Source organism: Dermochelys coriacea, chromosome 4, assembly GCF_009764565.3.
Source record: "Dermochelys coriacea isolate rDerCor1 chromosome 4, rDerCor1.pri.v4, whole genome shotgun sequence".
NCBI lineage: Eukaryota > Metazoa > Chordata > Testudines > Dermochelyidae > Dermochelys > Dermochelys coriacea.
The window spans coordinates 28184054-28205167 of NC_050071.1; the positions used below are offsets into that span (position 1 = coordinate 28184054).

The 21114-nt window shown below is 49.0% G+C and overlaps 1 protein-coding gene and 1 long non-coding RNA gene across 3 annotated transcripts in view; one reads left to right on the plus strand and one right to left on the minus strand.

Moving 5' to 3' along the window:
* Positions 1-17058, plus strand: LOC119855225. 2 transcript variants are annotated; one of them, XR_005292792.2, is made up of 5 exons: positions 1-138; positions 332-466; positions 4511-4600; positions 14643-14792; positions 16921-17058. It is a non-coding gene; the product is annotated as an uncharacterized LOC119855225 (long non-coding RNA). The 2 variants fall into 2 exon arrangements; XR_005292791.2 differs by lacking the exon at positions 332-466.
* The window catches only part of LOC119855224 (alcohol dehydrogenase 1-like), a 21300-nt gene continuing 15717 nt past the window's right edge, over positions 15532-21114 (minus strand). The window contains exons 4-8 of the mRNA XM_038400894.2: positions 18140-18227; positions 17813-18032; positions 17009-17272; positions 16424-16559; positions 15532-15705 (exon numbers count right to left, since the gene is read on the minus strand). Of these exons, the coding sequence (XP_038256822.2) occupies positions 15563-15705; positions 16424-16559; positions 17009-17272; positions 17813-18032; positions 18140-18227 (851 nt within the window). The 3' untranslated portion in view covers positions 15532-15562. The remainder of the gene's footprint in view (positions 15706-16423; positions 16560-17008; positions 17273-17812; positions 18033-18139; positions 18228-21114) is intronic.

Genomic DNA, 21114 nt, shown 5'->3' on the forward strand with positions numbered 1-21114 from the left:
CTTATGGGGAGGGCTGTGACAGAGAATCTCCTTCAGAAACTGCTCCAGCTTGCAGCTAGTTTGGGGTTTTCCAAACCCGACTCCCCTCTGCTGGAGGGTGGCAACAGTCTTCTCATTTCCAGCCTCAGCTGATCCCTGGTGAGTTTATCCCTATTGGCTTTTGGGACAGCATTGTCCTGTAGCTTCACTCGCTCTTTCCCATCCCTGGTGTACTTACAGGGAGCAACCACATCCCTGGTTTTAGGCCAAACAAGCCAAACTCTTACAGTCTCCTCTCGGAAGAGTCGCGGGCTGTTTCCCTGAACATTGTAGTTGTCTTGCTCTGTTTTAGTTAGGATTCCAGAGGAGGCCTGGTCCACAGCATTAAAATGTCTCAATAGCTCCTGGAAATACGTGGCTTGGTACGTCAGCTGAGCATCACCTGACAATGCCAAGAGGAGGATGCCCCTGTGGACTCTAAAAAGGGGTGAGCAGAGACAGGGAGGAGGTGGGGGAGCCATATGGGCTTTGCTTGTTTTATCTGAATAGCTGTGACTCATGTGTGTGGTGAGAGTAAAAGTTACTGTGATTAAACTCCTCTTACTTTGCCTGCTGTGCAGTCCCCAAAGGGTTAAATTATAAACCAGAGTGCTCACGGGGATCCCCATATAAACAGCCCCCGCACCCTACCCCAGAGGTGGCTGCATCTCAGCACCGGGCAGGGGGGGGTCCCTGTATAAACAGCTCCTGCACCCCCACCCCAGAGGTATGAGGATTCATACCCACCCCAGAATATGTCTGTATTAACTGTTGTTATGCTGGAAGGTGATAATGGCTCTTTGATCTATAGACAATCGCAGACCTGAGTGTGTGAAGAGCTTTTCTTTCCAGCTAAGCAGAAGGAGCAATTAAATGCCCCTTTGTGTAGAGATAGCTGTGAGCAATGGGAAGCCACCACCCGAGACACTGGGACGCATAGTACAGCCGATCAGAAGCTCAGGGGTGTCTCTGGGATTAGTTGTGGATGCAGGGGCTGAGGGATCAGCTGTGTTCTTGGTAGAAAGTTAAAAGACAGTAGAGGAAGCCAGGCCCCCGGAAGGAAGCAGAGAAACAGCTCCTTTGGGCATGGGGCGGGCTGGAGAAGCAGGCTTGGGTTTCGGAGCAAGGAAAGGGCCTGGGTGGTTTGATTCCCTCGAGGAACAGGACTGTGTGTTCTCCATGAGTAACTTGGATTGTGCCAGATGGAAATAGTTCAGCATAGTCCTGAGTAACAGAAAACCACAGAGGCCAAAGGAGTTACCATAATGTTGCTGATCATGATTATAATCCTCATAATTCCCTGCCGCCCCCCTGGCGCTACCATAATGCTGCTGACAGTGTGCACTCTAAAAAGGGGAGGCAGTTACAGTAATGCAGCTGATAATGTCTACTTCATACTGGGGCACCTCCCAGGTGCTATGATAATGTCGGGGCATGCAAAAGGGGGGACAAGCAGAGGCACGCCCCCTCCCCAATAATTGTCGGGGACACTGAACTCTTCCTGGGGTTGCGGTGGCAGGGAGAGCGAGCTCCTGTTGGACCAGGGTGGGGGGAAGAGCATGCTCCTGCCAGAGTGGTGGGGTGGGGGGCACACAGTGCTCCAACAAAAGGGATCAAAGTTAAATTTCTGTGCATGTCCCTGGATAATGTGCACTTTGTTCTGGGACAGGTGCTCCCATACCAGGGGGTTCCTCCAGGCACTATAAAAAAAAGGGGAGCCCGTGGGCGCAATTGTAGTGCTGCAGCTAATGTGCGCTTCATAATGGCCTGCCTCTCCTCCAAGGTGGTGCTGATAATGGGTACATCATAGGTTCTCTTCCTTGGTTTTGAGCTTCTATGTGCTCCCATAATACTGCTAATCATGCCCATGCCATAAGTGAGCCCTGATTTTGGTCAGCGCTACCGGAGCCCACACAACAATGATCCCAAGCGGCCCAGCTGCACTGGCTCCTGGCTGTCGCTGCCCTCTCCCCCTTCAGCTCTTTCTCTCTCATTGCTGCTCTCAGATCAGCACCCTACAGTTCCCGGGGAGTAGGAGTCACATCACCAGACGAACACAGCCCGCCTGGATGGTATTACTGCTGGAGTCACTAGAGCAGAAAGGGTTCAAGGATGCAGTGAAGCGTCGCTCCCTCAGAAAGCCCAGCAGCTGTTTGCCTCTGGTCTGGATTCTGCTTTTGATTCCTTCTGCGTAACCCCACTTCAGACTGGATATCCCCCACCCCGTCTCTCCCCATTGGGTCATTCTAGTTTCACGGGTGTCTAATCGGAGCACCACCCACCGCCGTATAGCCGGGTCTCTCCACGAGCTGTTCAGGGACCCGAGCGCTTTGCTAAATTGTAACAACATGTTCGGAACCCTGTTGGCGTTTCCATAGTTTTGGGGGTGTTTTTTAATTCACAGAAATAATTCTGCATGAAGAGAGACACTGAGACCAAGGCTAATCTCCTTCCCGGCAAAGCGGTGTCGCATGCCAGAGGAGAGGGCGGCCCTTATTTAAGGGCAAGGGGGTGAGGAGGAGCAAAGACCAGGTTTACTTCAGCAGTGAATGTACCAACCATTTAAGGCCAATGTCCCAGGGTGGCCAGCTTCTTGAAGAGATGCCAGGGTCTGGTCTATCCACGATGAGCTTTTTAAAGAAGGAACCCGCCTGTAATTAACCGCCCATGTGGACGGTGGGCAGTGTAGATAATTTATAGTGTTGAGTGCTTGGCTATGCTTTGGTTTGTTATGAAATATATAGAAGAGCCCAAATAATATAATCAGGTTTATTGCAGAAAGTCAATAATGGTATAGTAAAGGCTGAAAAGTTCAATAAGATACCGTGACAGAAGGCACCCCTGTATTCACGCCCGACACACGATTGTAAAAATCTTTGTACAAAATATGCCTGCTTGGGGTACCATGTGAAAAATAAACCTTGCTCGTCAATAATATCACAGTAAAATGTATGTAGCAACATTATATGTCAAGTTATGAACCTAAGCCAAAATCAATACTATGTGTTTACTGGATATGTCTGGAGAGCGGGCAAACCTGTTTCTCAAACACAAAAGACAAGTTGATATCCCAGGCAGGTGTCATCATCTATCAAGTGCCGTACTAGATTAATGCAGGGGCTTTAGGGGCTGCAGTCCGGGGCCCCGAAGGCCTGCCAGCTGGATGCAGCCCACTGCTTCTTTTCATCCGGCATGCGGAAGTCTCCACGCCGTGGGCCGGACTCTAGTCCCCGAGCCTTGGCGCCCCCACTCAGGCCTGGAGTTGCGAGCACCGGCTCACCAATGTGCCCCTTCAGAACCTAGATGAGGGACGTTCAGGGAATCTCTGTGTGCTGCCCCCAGCACTGGCTCCGCATGTCCCATTGGCCGGGTACCCCAGGAGCAGCCCGAGGTAAGCACCTCCTGGCCGGAGCCTACACCCCAATCCCCTGCCCCAGCCCTGAGCCCACTCCCCCACTCAAAACCCCCAGGGACTCCACAAAATCTAATAGCCCCGGGCCCACAGGAGAGTTAATCGGTCCCTGATTAAGCGGTCATTCTTTGACAAGGAAGCAGGGCAGGAACACACAGATCTGATCTTAGCAAACAACAGTATGAAACCTTTCTCCCACCAAACTCCGTGTCTCCTTGCTCTCAGCTGGAAAGAGATTTTAACCAGGGGTCACGCTCAGGAACATGATTTCCAAAGGGTGACTGAGCTGTAAAAGAGGGGCAAAAACATCCCAAGTTATCTCTTCTTGTCCATCTCTCTCTTTCATCTAAGATGACAAAAAGAAAACAGCTATTGGACATAGGGAGCAGATCTTGCCCTGTAATTTGGTCAGCGATGCTATGGAAAATCTGTGGTAAGAATTTCATCTTGAACCATGTCTAGTTTAAGTTGAGAACTAGGAAGCATTTTATGTTTGTCTTGTAACCATTTCTGACTATAACTTGTACTTTTTAAAAAATCTCTCGTTGTAGTTAAATAAACTTCTTTTGTTCTTTAATCACATTTCATCCAGCATTGTGAATTTTGTGGGGAACACCATTTAAGGTGCCCACACAGAGGCAATGGACCGAATATATTTGGACAGTACAGGACAGACATTTCTGTGGGGAAGACCAGGAGTGCGTCGGGATCACCGCATACATAGTAATGGAGGCTGCCAGAAGCCAGAGAGTGGCCGGTGTTTGCTAACAGGCCGCCGGGGTCAGAATTGCTGGACCAGGGCCGTGGCGATACAAAGACGTTCAGTGTGACCTGCAAGTTGTTTGGCTGTTTGTGAGTGGCCCTGCTTGGAAGCGACAGCAGCAATTGTGAGGCACCCCACGTTGCAGGGGAGGTTGTGTATTTCTAGGATGATTTTACAAGTTGTAAAACTCTTCACGTCACTAAAATCCAGCCCATCCATTGGTTCCAATTCTTCCACTTGTTACTCCTGGGGGAATTCTGCACCACTGTATGTGCACAGAATTTATGTCCCTCACAAATTTCTTTGCTTCCCCACAGAAAAATGACTCTTTGATAAGGAAGCCACAAGAGCGGTCATGCAACCTTCCCCAGCAGTATGTTTTGGTGTCCAGGGCAACCGACAGAGAGGTAAATCGTTGTGGGGCAGGGAGCGGGACTGGGGAAGACCTGGCTGATAGCTCTTACCATGTGCCGGGCTCAGCTGCTAGTCCCATCTGAGCTGGGGAGCATGGGGTATCTGGGGTCATGTGAGACCCACCCCCAGATTTCTCCCCCAACTGCAGGAAGTGCTGCACGCACATTTCCCCACTACCCACCCACCCCCACACTTCCTGCACCCATTGCTCTTCAACTGCAGGAGGAGGGATCATTGTAGAGGGAGCTGCTCCCCCATCTGTCCAACCCCATGCTTCCAGACCCTCTCATACCCAGACCCTCCTGCTGAGCCTCACCCCCCCGCACCCAGAACCCCCCTGACGAGCCCCACTTACCCAGCATCTGCACCCCTCCACTGATTCCCCCACACTCAGACCCCCCGTGCCACCTTTCCAAGGTCTATCAGACCCCCCTTCTGCTGAGCCCCAACCATGTTTCACTTGGACACCCCCTCACCCCGCAGAGTCCCATTACCGTTGCACCCAGAACCCTCCAACAAGCCCCTGTGCATCCAGGCCCGCAACCTCCCCTCCCCCCCCCCCCAGCAGCCAGATCCCCTGCTGAGCCGCCTGTACCCAGATTGCCCCACCCAGAACCCTCTCAACCCACACCTGGATTCCCTCCCGACTAAGTCCCTCTAGACTTGGATCCTGCCTTGCTGAGCCTGCCTGCCCACTGCTGGTGCACCTAGCAAGGCGGGGCAGGGCCCTGGGCTGTATCTGGGCCGGGCCCTGTCCTTGCACTGTGTCAGGATTGGGTGCAGCCTCACCACTGAGTCCCAGGGGGGAGCTGCACAGTGATCTCCAACCTCTATGAAGCCAGTGGCCTGTGCTCCCCAATGCCATGCTGGAGTCTCCACATTTATTTGACAAATAAAATTTGCAGAATTGAGCAGAATTTTAAAATATTGTGCACAGAATTTTTTTTCTTTTGGTGCAGAATGCTCTCAGGAGTAACTTGTTCTGTACCTTTCGTTCTCTGTGTTTGGGATACTAGCATTCCAGGTACTGACCCCAGAAGGTACCTCTGTAATTTGTACCGGGGCAAAATAGAAATGCATTTGGATTTTTGACAAGTGACCTATCTGCTTATGTCACAGGCCAAGCAGTTCTATCGCAACATGTAGCTTACCTCCTTTGCATTGCCTGGGCGTTCAGTTCGGCCTGCCTTCTGGTTACAACACAGAGCCATGCCAGGGCTGCTGCATCTCACTTCCTGGGACCAGGGGGTTACTTGTTTGATGGGTTAAGAAAGGGCTCGGTGGCTAGCCACAAATCCCCGCATTGACTCATTGCCACCGGTCTGGTGTCTGTGACACAAGAATATGTTCATGACAACTGGCAAGGGGGGTGCAGAGGTGTTTTGGGCCAAGGTGCTCAAAGCACCACAGGCCTGGCAGGAGTACTCTGAGAAAAACGAGGCTTACACGCAGCTGTGAGTTATTGGCTTTATTGAAGGTTAGTGATTTACCTGCAATGGGGACTTTAAGCGTTGCAGTTATGGAGGTGGGGAACCCAGCACACCGGAGCTTTGCCTGGGATGGAGTCCAACGGAGGGGCAGGCAGTCAGCATTAATAAGCATTACGCAAAAACAGCTTATGAATATAAAGTTAGGTGCTTTTTAAAGGGAGGATTTTTACTATTTGGCGAAGGGCCATGCAAAGCAGCTGTGTTCTTTAAGAACTATTTTTTACAATAACAAAGCAGCTGTGTCCTTTAAAAACTAACTTTATTTTAAAATAACGAAACAGCTATTTATGTTCCAGAATAACCTTTTGGCTCAAGAAAGCGGAAGTTTTTTGGCTAGGCTGTAACAAAGTTTTTCGCAGTCCCTTACAGTTTTTTTTTTTTTTTGCTTTTTTGAGCGATGCTAAGGACCATGAGGATGCAGTGTGGAGGAAAAACTGCACACAGCACTGGGAGACTAGGCCACGACCGCAAATGCAGCAAAAATATAAGCCAATAAGGCCAATAAGTAGGCCTTGAACAAGATGGGCAGCCCAACCCCATCACGTGAAGAGCCAGGACCAAAGCCAGGTGTTTTTTTGCTGTTGGTGGATTTTTATCGCCAACTGATGGAGTCGTCGTAAATTGGCCTTAATGGAGGGCCTGGTGTTTGTTACATTAAAGCAGCACATACCAACAAACTCCTGGCACGGATGGCTGTGTCGGAGTAACAAGTAATTAATAGCTAGCTTTTTTTGCAGCATTTTTTGGCGTACTTTGCTTAACTTGTGTGAAAAGAGTGCGAGGACTGTAGAGGTTAGGATGATGGCTTTTGTGACAGCACACGCAAGGTGTTTTACAGCCTAATAATTATGCACTATTAACCCAGGAATGCCAATTAACGAAAAAGCAAGGGCTGGAGCTTCGGCCTTGGAGATTAATGTTACGTTGGCTTTACAGGTGGAGTTAAGAGGGATGGTGTCTCTCCAGTGGCGAGCAGAGACTTGTGAAGGATAAGGAAAAATAAGGGGGGGCCACATGGCCAAGGGCGCAGGGGCCCCCTGAACTATTGGCCGGAATGAAAGAATAAGCGGTTCTGCCACATAAGAGAAACCATCCTGTGGGCAATTTTATATGCTTGTATGCAAATGAAACCTTAGTGCATTTATGATAGGTTAATTTTATATTGGTGTGCTTTGCTTTAACGTGCTTGGTATTTATAAAGAATATACAAAAGAAGGCAACAGTTACATTGGCTAGATGAAATGAATATATAGACGCGTTTAGATTATATTGGGTGGGATTTAAAGCATTCAAATTTATATATGTAATAGTTTTATTAATTGTTTTTAGTAAGGAATAGTGCTGGACGAGGATTAGGTCGGTGCAGACACCGATGAAACAGGTTTTTATTACAGCACCTACGGCATATGTACGCGGTAAGCAAAACAATGTTGCATTAACAGCACTTTGGGCTAACACCAACTAGGCATTATGGAGGAGGTGGCAGCTCCTTTAGTGGTGAGGCTCATAAGGAGCGCCGTGACAAGCGGGAGAGTAAGACCATGCGAGGATAGGTGGGGTTTTTTTTTTGGGGAGTATGTATGCCTGTTTTTCCCCCGTGGTAAGGACTACGGCGGCTTGCGATTTTCGCTGTGGTACCGTCTACTGCTCGTTAGCCAATACGTGCTACTTGGTCTTGCTCGGGGCGCTGGTTTCTAGGCCTGCGGGAGATAAAGGAAACAGGTTACACAGGGCTTTTCCTTGCTTCCATTGCAGTGGCTTTGTTGCAGCGCTGATGCAAGAGAGGGCGCCCACCGAGCGGTTTGAATTTAACCAATACGGGGGATAAAATCGTAAGCCTGAAATCAATGATGTGATGAAAAATAAGCATGGTGGCTCACACTGGAGCTGCGACTGGGCGGACCAGGGGTTTACCTCCTGTCTGGGCTGCAGGGCATAAGGGTGTGGTACGTAAAAGGTAATTACGCCTTGCGCGGGATTGATCACACCTGGCGCCTGTATGAGACTCACCCGTAGGTGGGCATGTACAGCAGGGGGAAAGACCAGACACTGGAAGGGCGTCTGGCCACCCAACGAACGATTCTTGAGTAGCCAGACAGCCTGCTCCAGCACCCCAGACCATCCGCAGAGCGTATGGGTGGGGGTGAGGCAAAGGATTTGATTTTTTAAGAGCTTGTTAAGGCGCTTAATAAGGCCGCTCGCTGTAGGCGTATATGGAAGATGGTAGTGCCAGTTCACTGCCACGTCTGCGGCCTAGGTCCATACAGCCTGGGCCATAAAGTGGGTTTTTTGGTTGCTTTGTAGAGTGCGTGGAGTTTTATAGCGGGAGCACAGTTGCTGTAGCGCAGCCAACGTAGTAGCTGCGGCCGTAGCGGCGCTGGGATATACAAATAGCAGGCCAGTATACGTATTCACAGCCGTAAAGGCATATTGCCAGCGCTGCTCTTGAGGCAAGGGGCCAATATAGTTTATTTGCTAATTTTGATAGGGACCTGCAGCCTGAGCAATTTTGCCAGTTGGTCCCGGGAGGGCAATGGGCGCCAAGCGGGAGCAAACCGGACAACTGGCACGAACCGTCCGACAGACCGCTAAGGGCAGGGAGGCGCCTTGGCGGAGGGCCATGATTTGCATTGCTTGGGCTTCTTTGTGGCTTTTTTTAATATGGTATTGTTTTGCTAGCTGCAGGACCTCCCCCCGTGCCATGGCGTTGGCCGCCGCATTTTAGTGGGCCTCGGAGGTTTTAGCCTTTGTGTGGGTGTTTACATGTCGCACGGCCAGAGGGGCCCGTTGGGCATAGCGCAGGAGCTGCTGCCAGAACGCTGCTCCCCACAGGAGTCGGCCTGCAAGTTCCCAACCCTTTACCTCCCACGCAGTTATTTAGGTCCGGAGGCCCTTGTATAATATCCAGCTGTTTGTATAAAGGTAAACCCGTGGTGGGGCGCCCGCAATTGCTAGGGTGGCGGTCTGCAATTCAGCCCACTGGCTGGAGCCGGCCGTCCCCCAAGCCATTGCCACGACATCTGCATAGGGGGCATAGGCTATGGCCCGCCATTGCCTGGCTCCCTGCGCTGTATAGGAGGCTGACCCGTCTGTGAACCATGCATGTTCCTGCTCCTCAGTGGACAGTTGGTTCACCGAGGGGGCCTCCTTTATTGGAGAGGCGGACACGGGGTCTTTTACTGGGGGCAGCTTTTCCGTGAGGGAGGGCACATGCTCGAACGTGACGGCCCCCAGTAACAGGGCATGTGGGGTAGAAAGGGAGGGCCGGTCCAGCAGCATGCGCTGTTGCAGGTAATGCTTCCACTTAAAGTGGGTTGCGCTTTGTGCAACCCCTGTCTGCGTTTGGACTGATTTTGCCCATACCCAGTGCCCCAGGGGAATGGGCATGCGCACGATGACCAGGGTGGGGCCCGTTACGCGCTCAGTATTCTGCAACGCCTAGATGACTGCCAGGATCTGCTTTTTTAGGGGGGTGTATTTGGGTTTAGCCCCTTTTAACGTATGGGACCAGAACCCGATTGGTTTCTTTTGCTGAGCCCCTACCTGCTGCCATAGCCCCCAAGAAGCCACATTTGTCACCGTGGTGACGTCGAGCTCGAAGGGGATCCCAGGCTGTGGAGCGTGGAGCCGAGCATGAGTGAGCAGGGCCTTTTTACACAGGTCAAAGGCAGTTTGATGGCTCCACGGCCATTGCCTTTCGTACTAAGGCCTGCAAAGGCCGCATCAGGAAGGCTAGATGAGGAATGAAGGCACGCCAGAACCCAAGTAGACCGAGGAAAGCATGCAACTTCTTTTTTGTTTGGGGTGGTGGATAACCCTGCACCATTTGTTGCACCTTTTGAGGAATTTGCCGATTTGGTCCCACCCACAAAATACCTAGATAGACTACCGTTTGAGCGGGCCTCTGTATTTTTTTTGCGGGTTTAGAGTTTATTCGCGCGGTTTTAAGCCATTAACAACTGCATGTAACGCATTTGCCACCAGTTCACGGGAGGGGCTGGATACCATCACGTCGTTAATGTAATGGTAACAACGGGTTATGTTTGGCAGCCGTATTTGGGCAAGGTCATCACTCACCAACTGGTGGCAAATAGTTGGGGAGTGCTTCCAGCCCTGTGGCAGAACAAGAAAGTATATTGGTGGGCCTGCCACGAAAAGGCAAACTGCTCCTGACTCTCAGGGGCGATGGCGATAGAAAAGAAGGCATTTGCCAGGTCAATTACGGTGTGCCAGGGCAAGGCAGCTGCTGCGATGTGCTCGATCAGAGTCACCATATCCGGCACGACCGCTGTTAGCGGAGGGGTGACCCTGTTTAACTTACGATAGTTTACTGTTGTATGCTAAGTCCCATCCGGTTTTCGCACTGGCCAAAGGGGGCTATTGTACGGGCTTAAGATGGGCCAAATAATTTTGGCCTTTAACAACGAGCTGATTGTTTGGATGGTTTTTTATTTTTAGGGAGGCGATACTGTTGTTTAGATACTACAGCAATTGGGAGAGGCAACACCACGGGCTCCCAACGAGGGGAGCCCCATAGCATTGTCAAGGCTTGTACCTTCCATACCCGAGGTGCACTTACATACCAGGGATGTTCAAACGCGAAGAGGCCGTACTAGGTATCCACAGAGCGACCCCGCAGGACGTCGATGCCCAGTATGTATTTTCCAATAGCGACCACCAAAACAGTGACCCGGAACGGGGGAGCCTTCCCCAGGGTTAGAGTGACAGTAATCTCATATGCCAGGATCTCCACTCCTCCAAGGCCTTTAATGACAGTGGCTCAGCCCTGGGTCTGTGCGGAGTACAAGATGGTGACCTTAGCGCCCGTATTTATTAACGCCAACACGTGTTGGACTTTTTTCCTTGGCCAGCGAATTGCTAGGGGTACATAGGGGCATTGGTCCTCCGCCTCCCTGCCGTGTGTGGCTGCCGCGACGCATGGAACGGAGGACCTGCCACGCCCTCAATATGGGCGTGGCAGTTTCCACTCGGCTGGCGGAGCAGAGGGCTCCGCGAGCTTGGTTCGCTCCACACTCTTCTCCCCTTTTTCTCCGGCACTACGTTTGGTGGGGGGCAGCTGCATCCACCGCTTGAATAAGTCCGCCGTTGGCTTTTCATTGATTTTCTTGCAAGGGACACCAGCCTGCAAGAGATCTAGCCACAAGGTCTTCCGGGGCACCCGCAACTCCCCTTTCTCCTGTCCCCGACCTTGCTGTCCCTTTGCAGCTCGTTTGGCTCTTGGCCTAGCACCCACCAAGGTGGCCTCCAGTTGCATAAGGGTGGCTGCCAAGTCTCCCACACGCCCATTCTTTGCCATGACGACGGCGAGGACGGAAGGTTTTAACTTATTAGGGGCTAGGCGTAACACTGTGGCTTTAATTTATTTTGTTACCGGTACATTGTTTGTCCCCATCTCCCCGCCCGTGGAGGCAGCCCAGGCCATTCCCAATTGATGGAGGGTTTGCACCCCTTCCGGAACGGTCTTCCAGGGGCGCACCTGTGCCTCCAACTATCCCACCGAGGGGTAGGCCGCCTCCACTGCAACCGCCAGCCAGCGGTACAAAGAGGGGCTTTTGATGTCTTGCCTTCTGGCCTGCGGCCACGGTGGCTTTGCCAATTGTGCACGTACCTGAGAGTCTTGCGATAGGACCCTCAACTGTTGAAATTCATAAGAAAGCAACAAAACCGTATTACCTGCATTGTCCCAGACCCTCACGAGCCACTGCAGGACGCTCTCCCCGGGCTCCTGTCGGAACGTCTTCACAATTTTCTGCAACTCACTCGTTTTAAACATGCGGACAACTTCTGGTTGTAGGGCGCCTCCTTGCACCCGCAACTCCCGGACCGGGCACGCCAGAGCCACGGCAGGGGACTCCTGCCCCCCCCTCGTCCGAGGAGTCCCAAATATTCCCATCCCAAATCTCAGGGTCCCAGGAGGGGGCAGCGGTCACCACACGCATCTGGGCGATGGTGACCGGCTGCTGCCCGTGCCTGAGGCACCTTTTATTCGCTACCCGGCCAACCAACACTTCGCAGCGTCGTTTCAGCTCCTGGGCACGCTCCGCCTGGGAGGTGACAACTTCTTGATCCACTGCCCGGGCCTCCGCCTGCGCCGTGCATTCCTGAGTCTTCCCTTCCAGTGCCCGCTGTAAGTGGAGCACCTCCTCGTCCTGGGCCCGGACGGCGGTCAGCAGGAGCCACCCTAGCTCCCCCATCGCCCACTGCTCCACCCCAGAGCGCCGGTTCGCTCGCAGCCAGTGTAATCCCTCAACCAGCTGCACGGGCGTGACCCCCGCAGCCTGTTGAAACTCCGGCCAATCCGCCAGGGCAGCCCACCCGGCCATAATCCGCGCCACCGGCCCCCAGCGCTCCGTCGAGGGCCATCCTGGTATGCGCTGTAGGGACAGCGACGGCTTCCCCACTTCCCCTACCTTCGGCCAAAGCGGCATCGCTTCTCAGAGGACCCTGCTCGCTGCGCCAAATGTTTGGGGCCAAGGTGCTCGAAGCACCACAGGCCTGTTAGGAGTACTCTGAGAAAAACGAGGCTTACACACAGCTCTGAGTTATTGGCTTTATTGAAGGTTAGTGACTCACCTGCAACGGGGACTCTAAGCGTTGCAGTTACGGAGGGGGCAGACAGTCAGCATTAATAAGCATTACACAAAAACAGCTCATGAATATAAAGTTAGGTGCTTTTTAAAGGGGGGCTTTTTACTATTTGGCGAAGGGCCATGCAAAGCAGCTGTGTTCTTTAAGAACTATTTTTTACAATAACAAAGCAGCTGTGTCCTTTAAAAACTAACTTTATTTTAAAATAACAAAACAGCTATTTATGTTCCAGAATAACCTTTTGGCTCGAGAAAGCTGAAGTTCCCTGGCTAGGCCATAACAAAGTCTTTTGTAGTCCCGTACAAGAGGGGTTACAGAAACCTCCTGAATTTGCTATGAACGTTCTGGTTCTCCCAAAGCATGTCAGGACTTCTCGCCTGAATGCTGGGGACACGCTAGTTATTAATATTGTGGTGAAATGTTGTATAGATACCATGTAAGGAGTTGTATGTACATATACTGAAAATATGTGTTTAAACGCTGAAAGGTGTATGTCTCTGTTGGGATGTAAATGTGGCATTGTAACATAACAGAATGCATGCCTGTTTACATACAAAGTCTATGTAATAAAGAGATGTGAACTCTACAGAAAAGGAGCACACCAGCGAAAGCAAGCCCTAGGGGATTATCCTGCCTTGGAGTAGAGACAATGAAAGTCGGGGGTATACATAGAAGGCACGGAAGACAGCCCTGCACCTGGGCAAGCGACTAGACAGCGTGGGTTGCAGGCAGCCTCCTTTGAAAATGCTGCAGCCGACTTTGGGTGAGAGAAACGTCTTCAGCCAGGAGGTTAACGTGCTAGCTTGTGTCTAGGAAATGTGCTATGATTTTGCTGGTTTCGGTAATGCCTTGTCACCTCTGTTCCTCGTAAGGGTATTCTCATGGTCTGTGGTTAAGCCAAGTGCTGGTCCTGAGTTGAATCTTACAAGCCAGAACATACTGTTTATTGGGGAAAGTGTTCAGGGGCACTGCAGTGGGTGTGCACCTAACCCTGCGTGTAACTAGAAGCTTGGGGGTGGGTGTCAGGGAGCGGCTCGGCAGCAAGACTTCCTCATGCGAAGAGCAGGGGTGGGGGTGGTGGTCAGGCGCCCGCCTGACCCAGGGGAGTGTGGGGGTGCAGGTGCGGGTCCCCGCTCTCGGGGTGTCAGAAAGCCCCCGCCCACTTGTCTTCTGTGCAGCGCGCACCCAGCACGTTGCCCGTCTCCACCTTGTGGCGTCACCTCAAGGAGAAGACGGATGGCTGGGTTCTCCTGACCGCGTGTGCTTTGCACGAGTTCAGGGGTTGTGGAAACAGAGAGGGGACAGGCGCTCGGTTACCGCCGGCCCCATCTGCGGCTGTGCGCGGCTTCCTCCCTCAGGTCGCGGTTGGGCGGGCGGGGGCACAGGCGCAGTTGTCTTTTTTGGTCTGGGTCCGGGCCCTGCTTGGCTCCCTGACCGGCCGCCGGGCTGTGCGGTCCCGGCACTCAGCCGGTCTGGCCGGCGCATGCGCATTTGCGTACAGCGGTCCAGTGGGCGCCTTCCCAGCCAATGGGGAGGCGCGGGCGGGGTACAAAGCCGGAAGCGGCTCCCGCGCCAGAGAGCGGCGGCGGCTCCAGCATCCGGAGCAGGGAAGAGGCTGGCGCGGCGCGGCGCGTGTCCGGCTGCCGGGCCGCTCCCTGCGCTACAGGCCCCGGCCTTTGAGGGGCGAGGCTGTACTGGCGGCGGCGCTACTACAAGTAGAGCAGAGCTAACTTGTTGGGTATTTTTATATATACATGTAGGGTGGGACTGAAGTTGGTGCTGCTGTTCCTCCGTTTCTGACGTATCAAAGTATAGCTTGTGTGTGTGTGTATGTGCCTCGCTACGCTAGTCCAGTTGTATTTAAGACGACTGCTGCTCCTGCCTTTCACTGCTAAACACGAAAGTCTAATCAGATTCTGGTTCCAATTTCTTTCAGGTATCCTTGCGGGGGTGGAGAGGCCAGCTGAAGACCAAATGATGGGGGGGGGTCTCCCAGGGGTTTCCTGTCATGTGCTGCAGTTGGTTCGTGAATTGGAAGTCAAATATAGTGCGAGTTCAAAACACCCAATTGACTCTGCTTTAAAAGGTGTTTTTTTTTATTTTTTTTTTGGTTTTATGCCAGAGGGGCTGCCTGGAGGAAGGAGCATTATTAAATGGAAAGAAGCACTTGGACCTGCTTAAACTTGGGAGCAGTACATTATGGGCAGCTATTGGGGGTGGTGGTGTTGTAAGTTCAGACAACTCTCCCAGAGCATTACCACCTGTCTGAAATGGTTTCTTGGTTATAAGTCATTTGAAGCCGCTCACTTAAAAAGGCTTTACTTCTCAGCGTTGCTAGAAATAGAACCTTATGGTAGTAAACGTGAATATATATTAACTCACCCACAAAAAAACATTAACTGAGAGTTATGATCTCTCAAGGACTTCATTTCTGGATTAAAAACAAACTGGACCAATGTCCAGTGACTTGGTTACCATTCTCAGTCATTAATTAATGCCATACATTGCAATTCTGACAACATAAAGAAATCGCCAATGGAGGGACCTTTCTTTGTAGGATACCCTGGTAGGAAGCAGATTCATTTCATTCTTATTCATGCTGATCCTAAAACACCAGGATAGTGCGAATACTGAAAGAGATAAAAGTCAGGTTAATAACTGATGTTCTAAACATCAGTCTGCAATTGCTAACATTTCACAATACCCACTGCCCACCCCCAACATGGTATTGGCGAAGGAACAATATAGTCCTAACACTGGCTATAACCTCAACTTGGGGGTGGGGGGAGAATATTAATGGAACACTTGTCAGAGCTTGGCTTTGGTATTTACAAGATGAATAAATAAGTGAATGAGTCACCTCTTCCCTGCCCGCAGTAGATCAAATCCTTCATTGATTTTATCGAAAGGCAAAGTGTGGGTTATTAAGGCATCCAGGTTGAATTTTTTCCCCATGTAGTCTGCAACTAGTTTAGGGACAGAATCTTTGCTCTTCCAGCCTGAAAGACAGAAGATAGATAATGTACAATCACCTACTGCCACTGAAATAACAAATGTGAAAAAATAATTTAATGTTGCTGAATATTAACTTGTCAATGTACATTTACTCATGGTAATGCCATGTGCAAACTAATAGGACTCTCTTTTTTTTTAAACAATACTAAGTTGAAAGTATGTTTCGTTCAAATGTCGGCAAATTAATCTTCATAGAATCCAGCCTGTTTCTTTCCTGCCATACAATCCTTCCCCCACTCAATATCATTCTGTTTGACTTTAACTGTGCATCCCTAAGTTTGCAAGCATATATACAAAGTTCAGAATAGCAAATTACTAGGCAATAGTGCGTATACAAGGTTGGTCATTTTAGAATTCAAGTGTGCCATTTTGATAAGTTATTTTGTTTTGACAACTTAGAACTAATGTTTAAGATCCTCAAGGAATTTTACGCAACCTGAATCTTATTTCTATTGGTATGATTTTTCAGATGTACCAACCCTGCCCCCCTGCCAATTCCTATCTCTCTCTACTTTTGCTTCCTGTCTAGTAAGTCTAGCTTAGCTGCCGCCTTAACAAAAGACATCTATAAAAGACAGGGATAAGGACTTAATACTTTACCTTTCAAACACTTTAACAATTTTTCCTTTCTACAGCATGAGTAAGCCAGTGTGCAATATGGATTTAGGCACCTAATTTAGCCAGTTGTTCTCATGTCCATACCTCCAAAAATAGACCCCTTCCAGGTGCGGCCAGTGAAGAGCAGCATAGGATTGTAGGAGATCTGTGATGCTGTCGGAGGCACTCCTACAATCACACTCATTCCGTAGTTCTTGTGGCAGGATGCCAGGGCAGCTGTCTGATTCAAAACAAAATCAGACAAAAACAGTGATCTACTGGCAACATTATGAAATCATCTTCCACTCCAGGCTGTTAATTGGTTCTGTGACTGAAAATATTGTAAAGTCCTTTTGATATCAATGGTATCCGCCCATCTGCCATCTTGAGTTGAGGAGGGACAAAAAGCCTGGTGGAATCAAATATTGATAGGTAAGGGGAGCCAAAGAGGGTAGTGCTGCCTCCTTGGCATCATTCATCACCATTAACACCCAACCTGCAAAGGCTTCTCCATGAAGGATCTGGGTGTGTGCAGATGCCTTCATGCTTCTGCAGATTGGCAAGAGTTGCTTATGGAGTTACATGCTATAATTTTCTTGTAGGAGGCACTCAGCACTTCAAATTGGGTCCCTAGTGAATGGACACAAGTTGATGAACATCATCATCATCTTACATCTTTTGATCACATACCATGGTATCAGTGCGTCCAATGACTTCAAAGGAATAGTCCACACCACTGCCACCAGTCAGCTCCATCAGCACATCTTCAATGGGCTTTGTGAAGTCCTGAGGGTTGATGCACTCGGTGGCTCCTAACTCTTTAGCCTTGGCAAATTTGTCCTTGTTGATGTCAACCCCAATGATCCGGGAAGCACCAGCGGCTTTACAGCCCATGACAACGGAGAGGCCAACTCCTCCCAGACCGAAGACAGCACAGGTAGAACCACGTTCCACCTGCATAATCATAAAATCATCAGATTCTCTTCCATTACATGAGTTATCTTGTAAATATTTCCATTTTAGGCTCTGCTTGTATTGGATACAACACTTGTAAATTGGATGAAAGCATTTTTGCTATTCAAAGTAAAGGTTCCCATTATTGGATTACAACTGGATAAAACCTACCAAAGCATATGTTTGAGAATAAGTTTTTGTTAGAGATGTTCTCAATTTGGGGGTGTTCAGGTCAGGGCTTTGGGCTCAGCCTATTCTGGAGATGAGGCCAGCTGTAAAATCAGATAAAATCATGTGGATTTGGATTCGTAACCCTTCATGACATGAAAGCTGTTGCCACAGAAAACTGTCGAGCCCTGAAGGCTTCACAGATCGGGAGGCACAAAGAGGTGATATTTCTTTGTCATGGTGAAACAGCATGTCAGCAGCAAAGCCAGTTCTCCTGACTCTCAGGCTGAGCCCTTTTTACTGGACTATACAAATAATCAGCACTATCCCAATAACAGAGTTTGTCCTTTAAACACACATGCTAATCCTCACCTTGGCACTGTTGAGGGCAGCCCCGTAACCAGTGGAAAATCCACAGCCGATCAGACACACTTTTTCCGGAGGAGCAACTGCATCAATTTTGGCAACTGATGTCTCGTGCACCACTGTATATTCAGTGAAGGTGCTTGTACTAATAAATTGATGAATCGGTTTTCCTTTGCAGGTAAACCTAGTGGTGCCATCCTTCATTAATCCACAAGCTGAATCAAGGCTATTCAAAAGACAACCAAAAATAAAGGTAAATTTGATAGTTTAAACATGGGCCAGTTTTGCATGAATGATGTCAAAGCATGGGCCCCGAGCCCCCCAGAGACTCACTCATTTTTAGTGCACAGATTGCCCTTGGAGCTTATGCAAGAGCTACACTCTCCACACTGTGGAACAAAGAGCGGGATGACTTTGTCGCCTAGAAATAGAGCAGAGCAGTTATGAAACAAACAGATGGTATCTATCTGCTACTGTGGATGTGCTGGATACAAGGTGTGTGACAAAGCTTTGTTGCCTGTTCATAATTTTTGATGCTGTTTATGAACAATTTAATGACTCATCTACCACATTTCCCCTTTCTGAGCCCTCCTCCTCTGAGTACACTAAGAAGGGATTCCAGAGGAGGAGTCACATATCCAATATTGGGCAATATAAAGTCTAGCTGCTAAAAATAAAAAAAAAATTGTTGTTTTGTTTAAGATGAATCTAGTTATTAATTCCCTCCCAAAACTGTTTAACTCCAAAATGCAACCACTACATTCTGTTGTGACATGAGTCATGGTATGGAAAAGGTTGAGAACTACGGGTGTGGGGGCTTAGAGGTGCTAAATTAAATAGACCTTATAGGGTCTTTTTTAACTCCATACAAAAGACCTGCATTAATAAGAAATGAAGAATTCATTGACCGTGTCCCTGCCTTCACCCATGCAGTCTACTACATTTGAAACCCATTCTCCCTAACCCAGTATGATTTCTTCCCTCCAGTCCCTGCTTCAAGCACTTCCTACATAAAAACTTCAGTGCTCAAAACACATTGATTTCTGTCCCATCCTCATCATCTTGCATTATTTCTTTGTGTATAGTCTGTAAATTCTTCGGGGCAGGAACTTGGTCTTCATACCTATAGAATGTACAGAACCTAGTACGATGTTGGTATTTTATAGATATTATAATAAATAGATGGAGGCAACAGGCCTTTTGGACATTCTCTGAAGCTCTGGGACAGATGGTAATAAGGGTTGGATAATATACCATAGCGTGCGGGGCCTGGGACATAGGCACCGAGTTTCTAATCTGCCAGGGGGTGGATGCGTGCGTGCCCTGCCCCCCACTCCACCCCTTCCCCCAAGGCCCCACCTCTTCCCGCCCTGCCCCTTTCCTGCCAAATTCCTCCCCCTCCCCCTAGTGCACTGCACCCTCGCTCTTCTCTTCATCGCCTGCTGGTAGGGGGCTGCTGGCCTTCTCACCCCACTCGCCTGCCCACCTCTATCAAAGCATGGAGCCCAGGGTGGTCATCTGCAGAAAGGGATTGGGGGGGGGGCGGGATCACAGTGGAGACCTCAACTGGAGTATTGTGTCCAGTTTTGGGTGCTACATTTTGGGAAAGATATGGACAAATTGGAAAAAGTCCAATAAGAGAAACAAAAATGATTAAAGGTTTATTTAGTCTGGAGAAGAGAAGACTGAAAGGAGACATGATAACAGTTTCCAAGCACAGAAAAGGTTGTTACAAGAAGGAGGGAGAAAAAAATGTTTTCATTAACCTCTGAGGATAGGACAAGAAGCAATGGGCTTAAATTGCATCAAGGGCTGTTTAGGTTGGACAATAGAAAAACTTCCTGTCAGGATGGCTAAGCACTGGAATAAATTGCCTAAGCAGATTGTGGAATCTCCGTCATTGGAGATTTTAAAGAGCAGGTTGGACAAACACCTGTCAGGGATGGTCTAAATAATACTTAGTCCTGCCTTGAGTGCAGGGGTTTGGACTACATTTACTAGGCCCTCCACATCCAACTATTATACACATCAGATTAATGGACTATTTGCCCATCACTACCACCCAATGTACAGGGAGTTGATGGATCCAAGATGAACATACCAACACAGATCAGGCCCTAGACTAATACTCCCTTTTGATAGCCTTTCTATAACATTCCCTACCCATTTACTGTTCCGTCATTATTTTGTCCAGACACATGGCAGTATACTCCAAAATTTCAAAAGGTAATCAACCTCTTGCTTTACCAAACTCTCTTAAGGCAAACTTCTTTAGATCATTTAATCACTCATCCTTTCTGCATCTCCACTAAATATATATATTCACCAGACAATCTCAATTAGCAACCAAACAATTCACTCTGATATTTTGTTTAAGTCAAAAGTTCTTGGGCAAACATCAACAAAGAATATCTTAAAGCTTACTGTGGCATTATTGAAGAAAAACCATTCTGGACACTATTGGCTGCCTTTCCAGTAAGTCAGGAGGAAAGGCACTATCTTTAGATGAGCTAATTGATCTCATGGATCTTAATGGATCTTAGGGATAATGGTAGCCTGACAAATGGGAAGGAGGATATAGAGGTAGATATTACCATATCAGAGGTAGAAGCGAAACTGAAACAGCTTAATGGGACTAAATCGGGGGGCCCAGATAATCTTCATCCAAGAATATTAAAGGAATTGGCGCCTGAAATTGCAAGCCCATTAGCAAGAATTTTTAATGAATCTGTAAACTCCGGAGTAGTACCGAATGATTGGAGAATTGCTAATATAGTTCCTATTTTTAAGAAAGGAAAAAAAAAGTGATCCGGGTAACTACAGGCCAATTAGTTTGACATCTGTAGTATGCAAGGTCCTGGAAAAAATTTTGAAGGAGAAATTAGTTAAGGACATTGAAGTCAATGGTAAATGGGACAAAATACAACATGGTTTTACAAAAGGTAGATCGTGCCAAACCAACCTAATCTCCTTTTTTGAAAAAGTAACAGACTTTTTAGATAAAGGAAATGCAGTGGATCTAATTTACCTAGATTTCAGTAAGGCATTTGATACCGTGCCACATGGGGAATTATTAGTTAAATTGGAGAAGATGGGGATCAATATGAACATCAAAAGGTGGATAAGGAATTGGTTAAAGGGGAGACTGCAACGGGTCCTACTGAAAGGCGAACTGTCAGGTTGGAGGGAGGTTACCAGTGGAGTTCCTCAGGGATCGGTTTTGGGACCAATCTTATTTAATCTTTTTATTACTGACCTTGGCACAAAAAGTGGGAGTGTGCTAATAAAGTTTGCAGATGATACAAAGC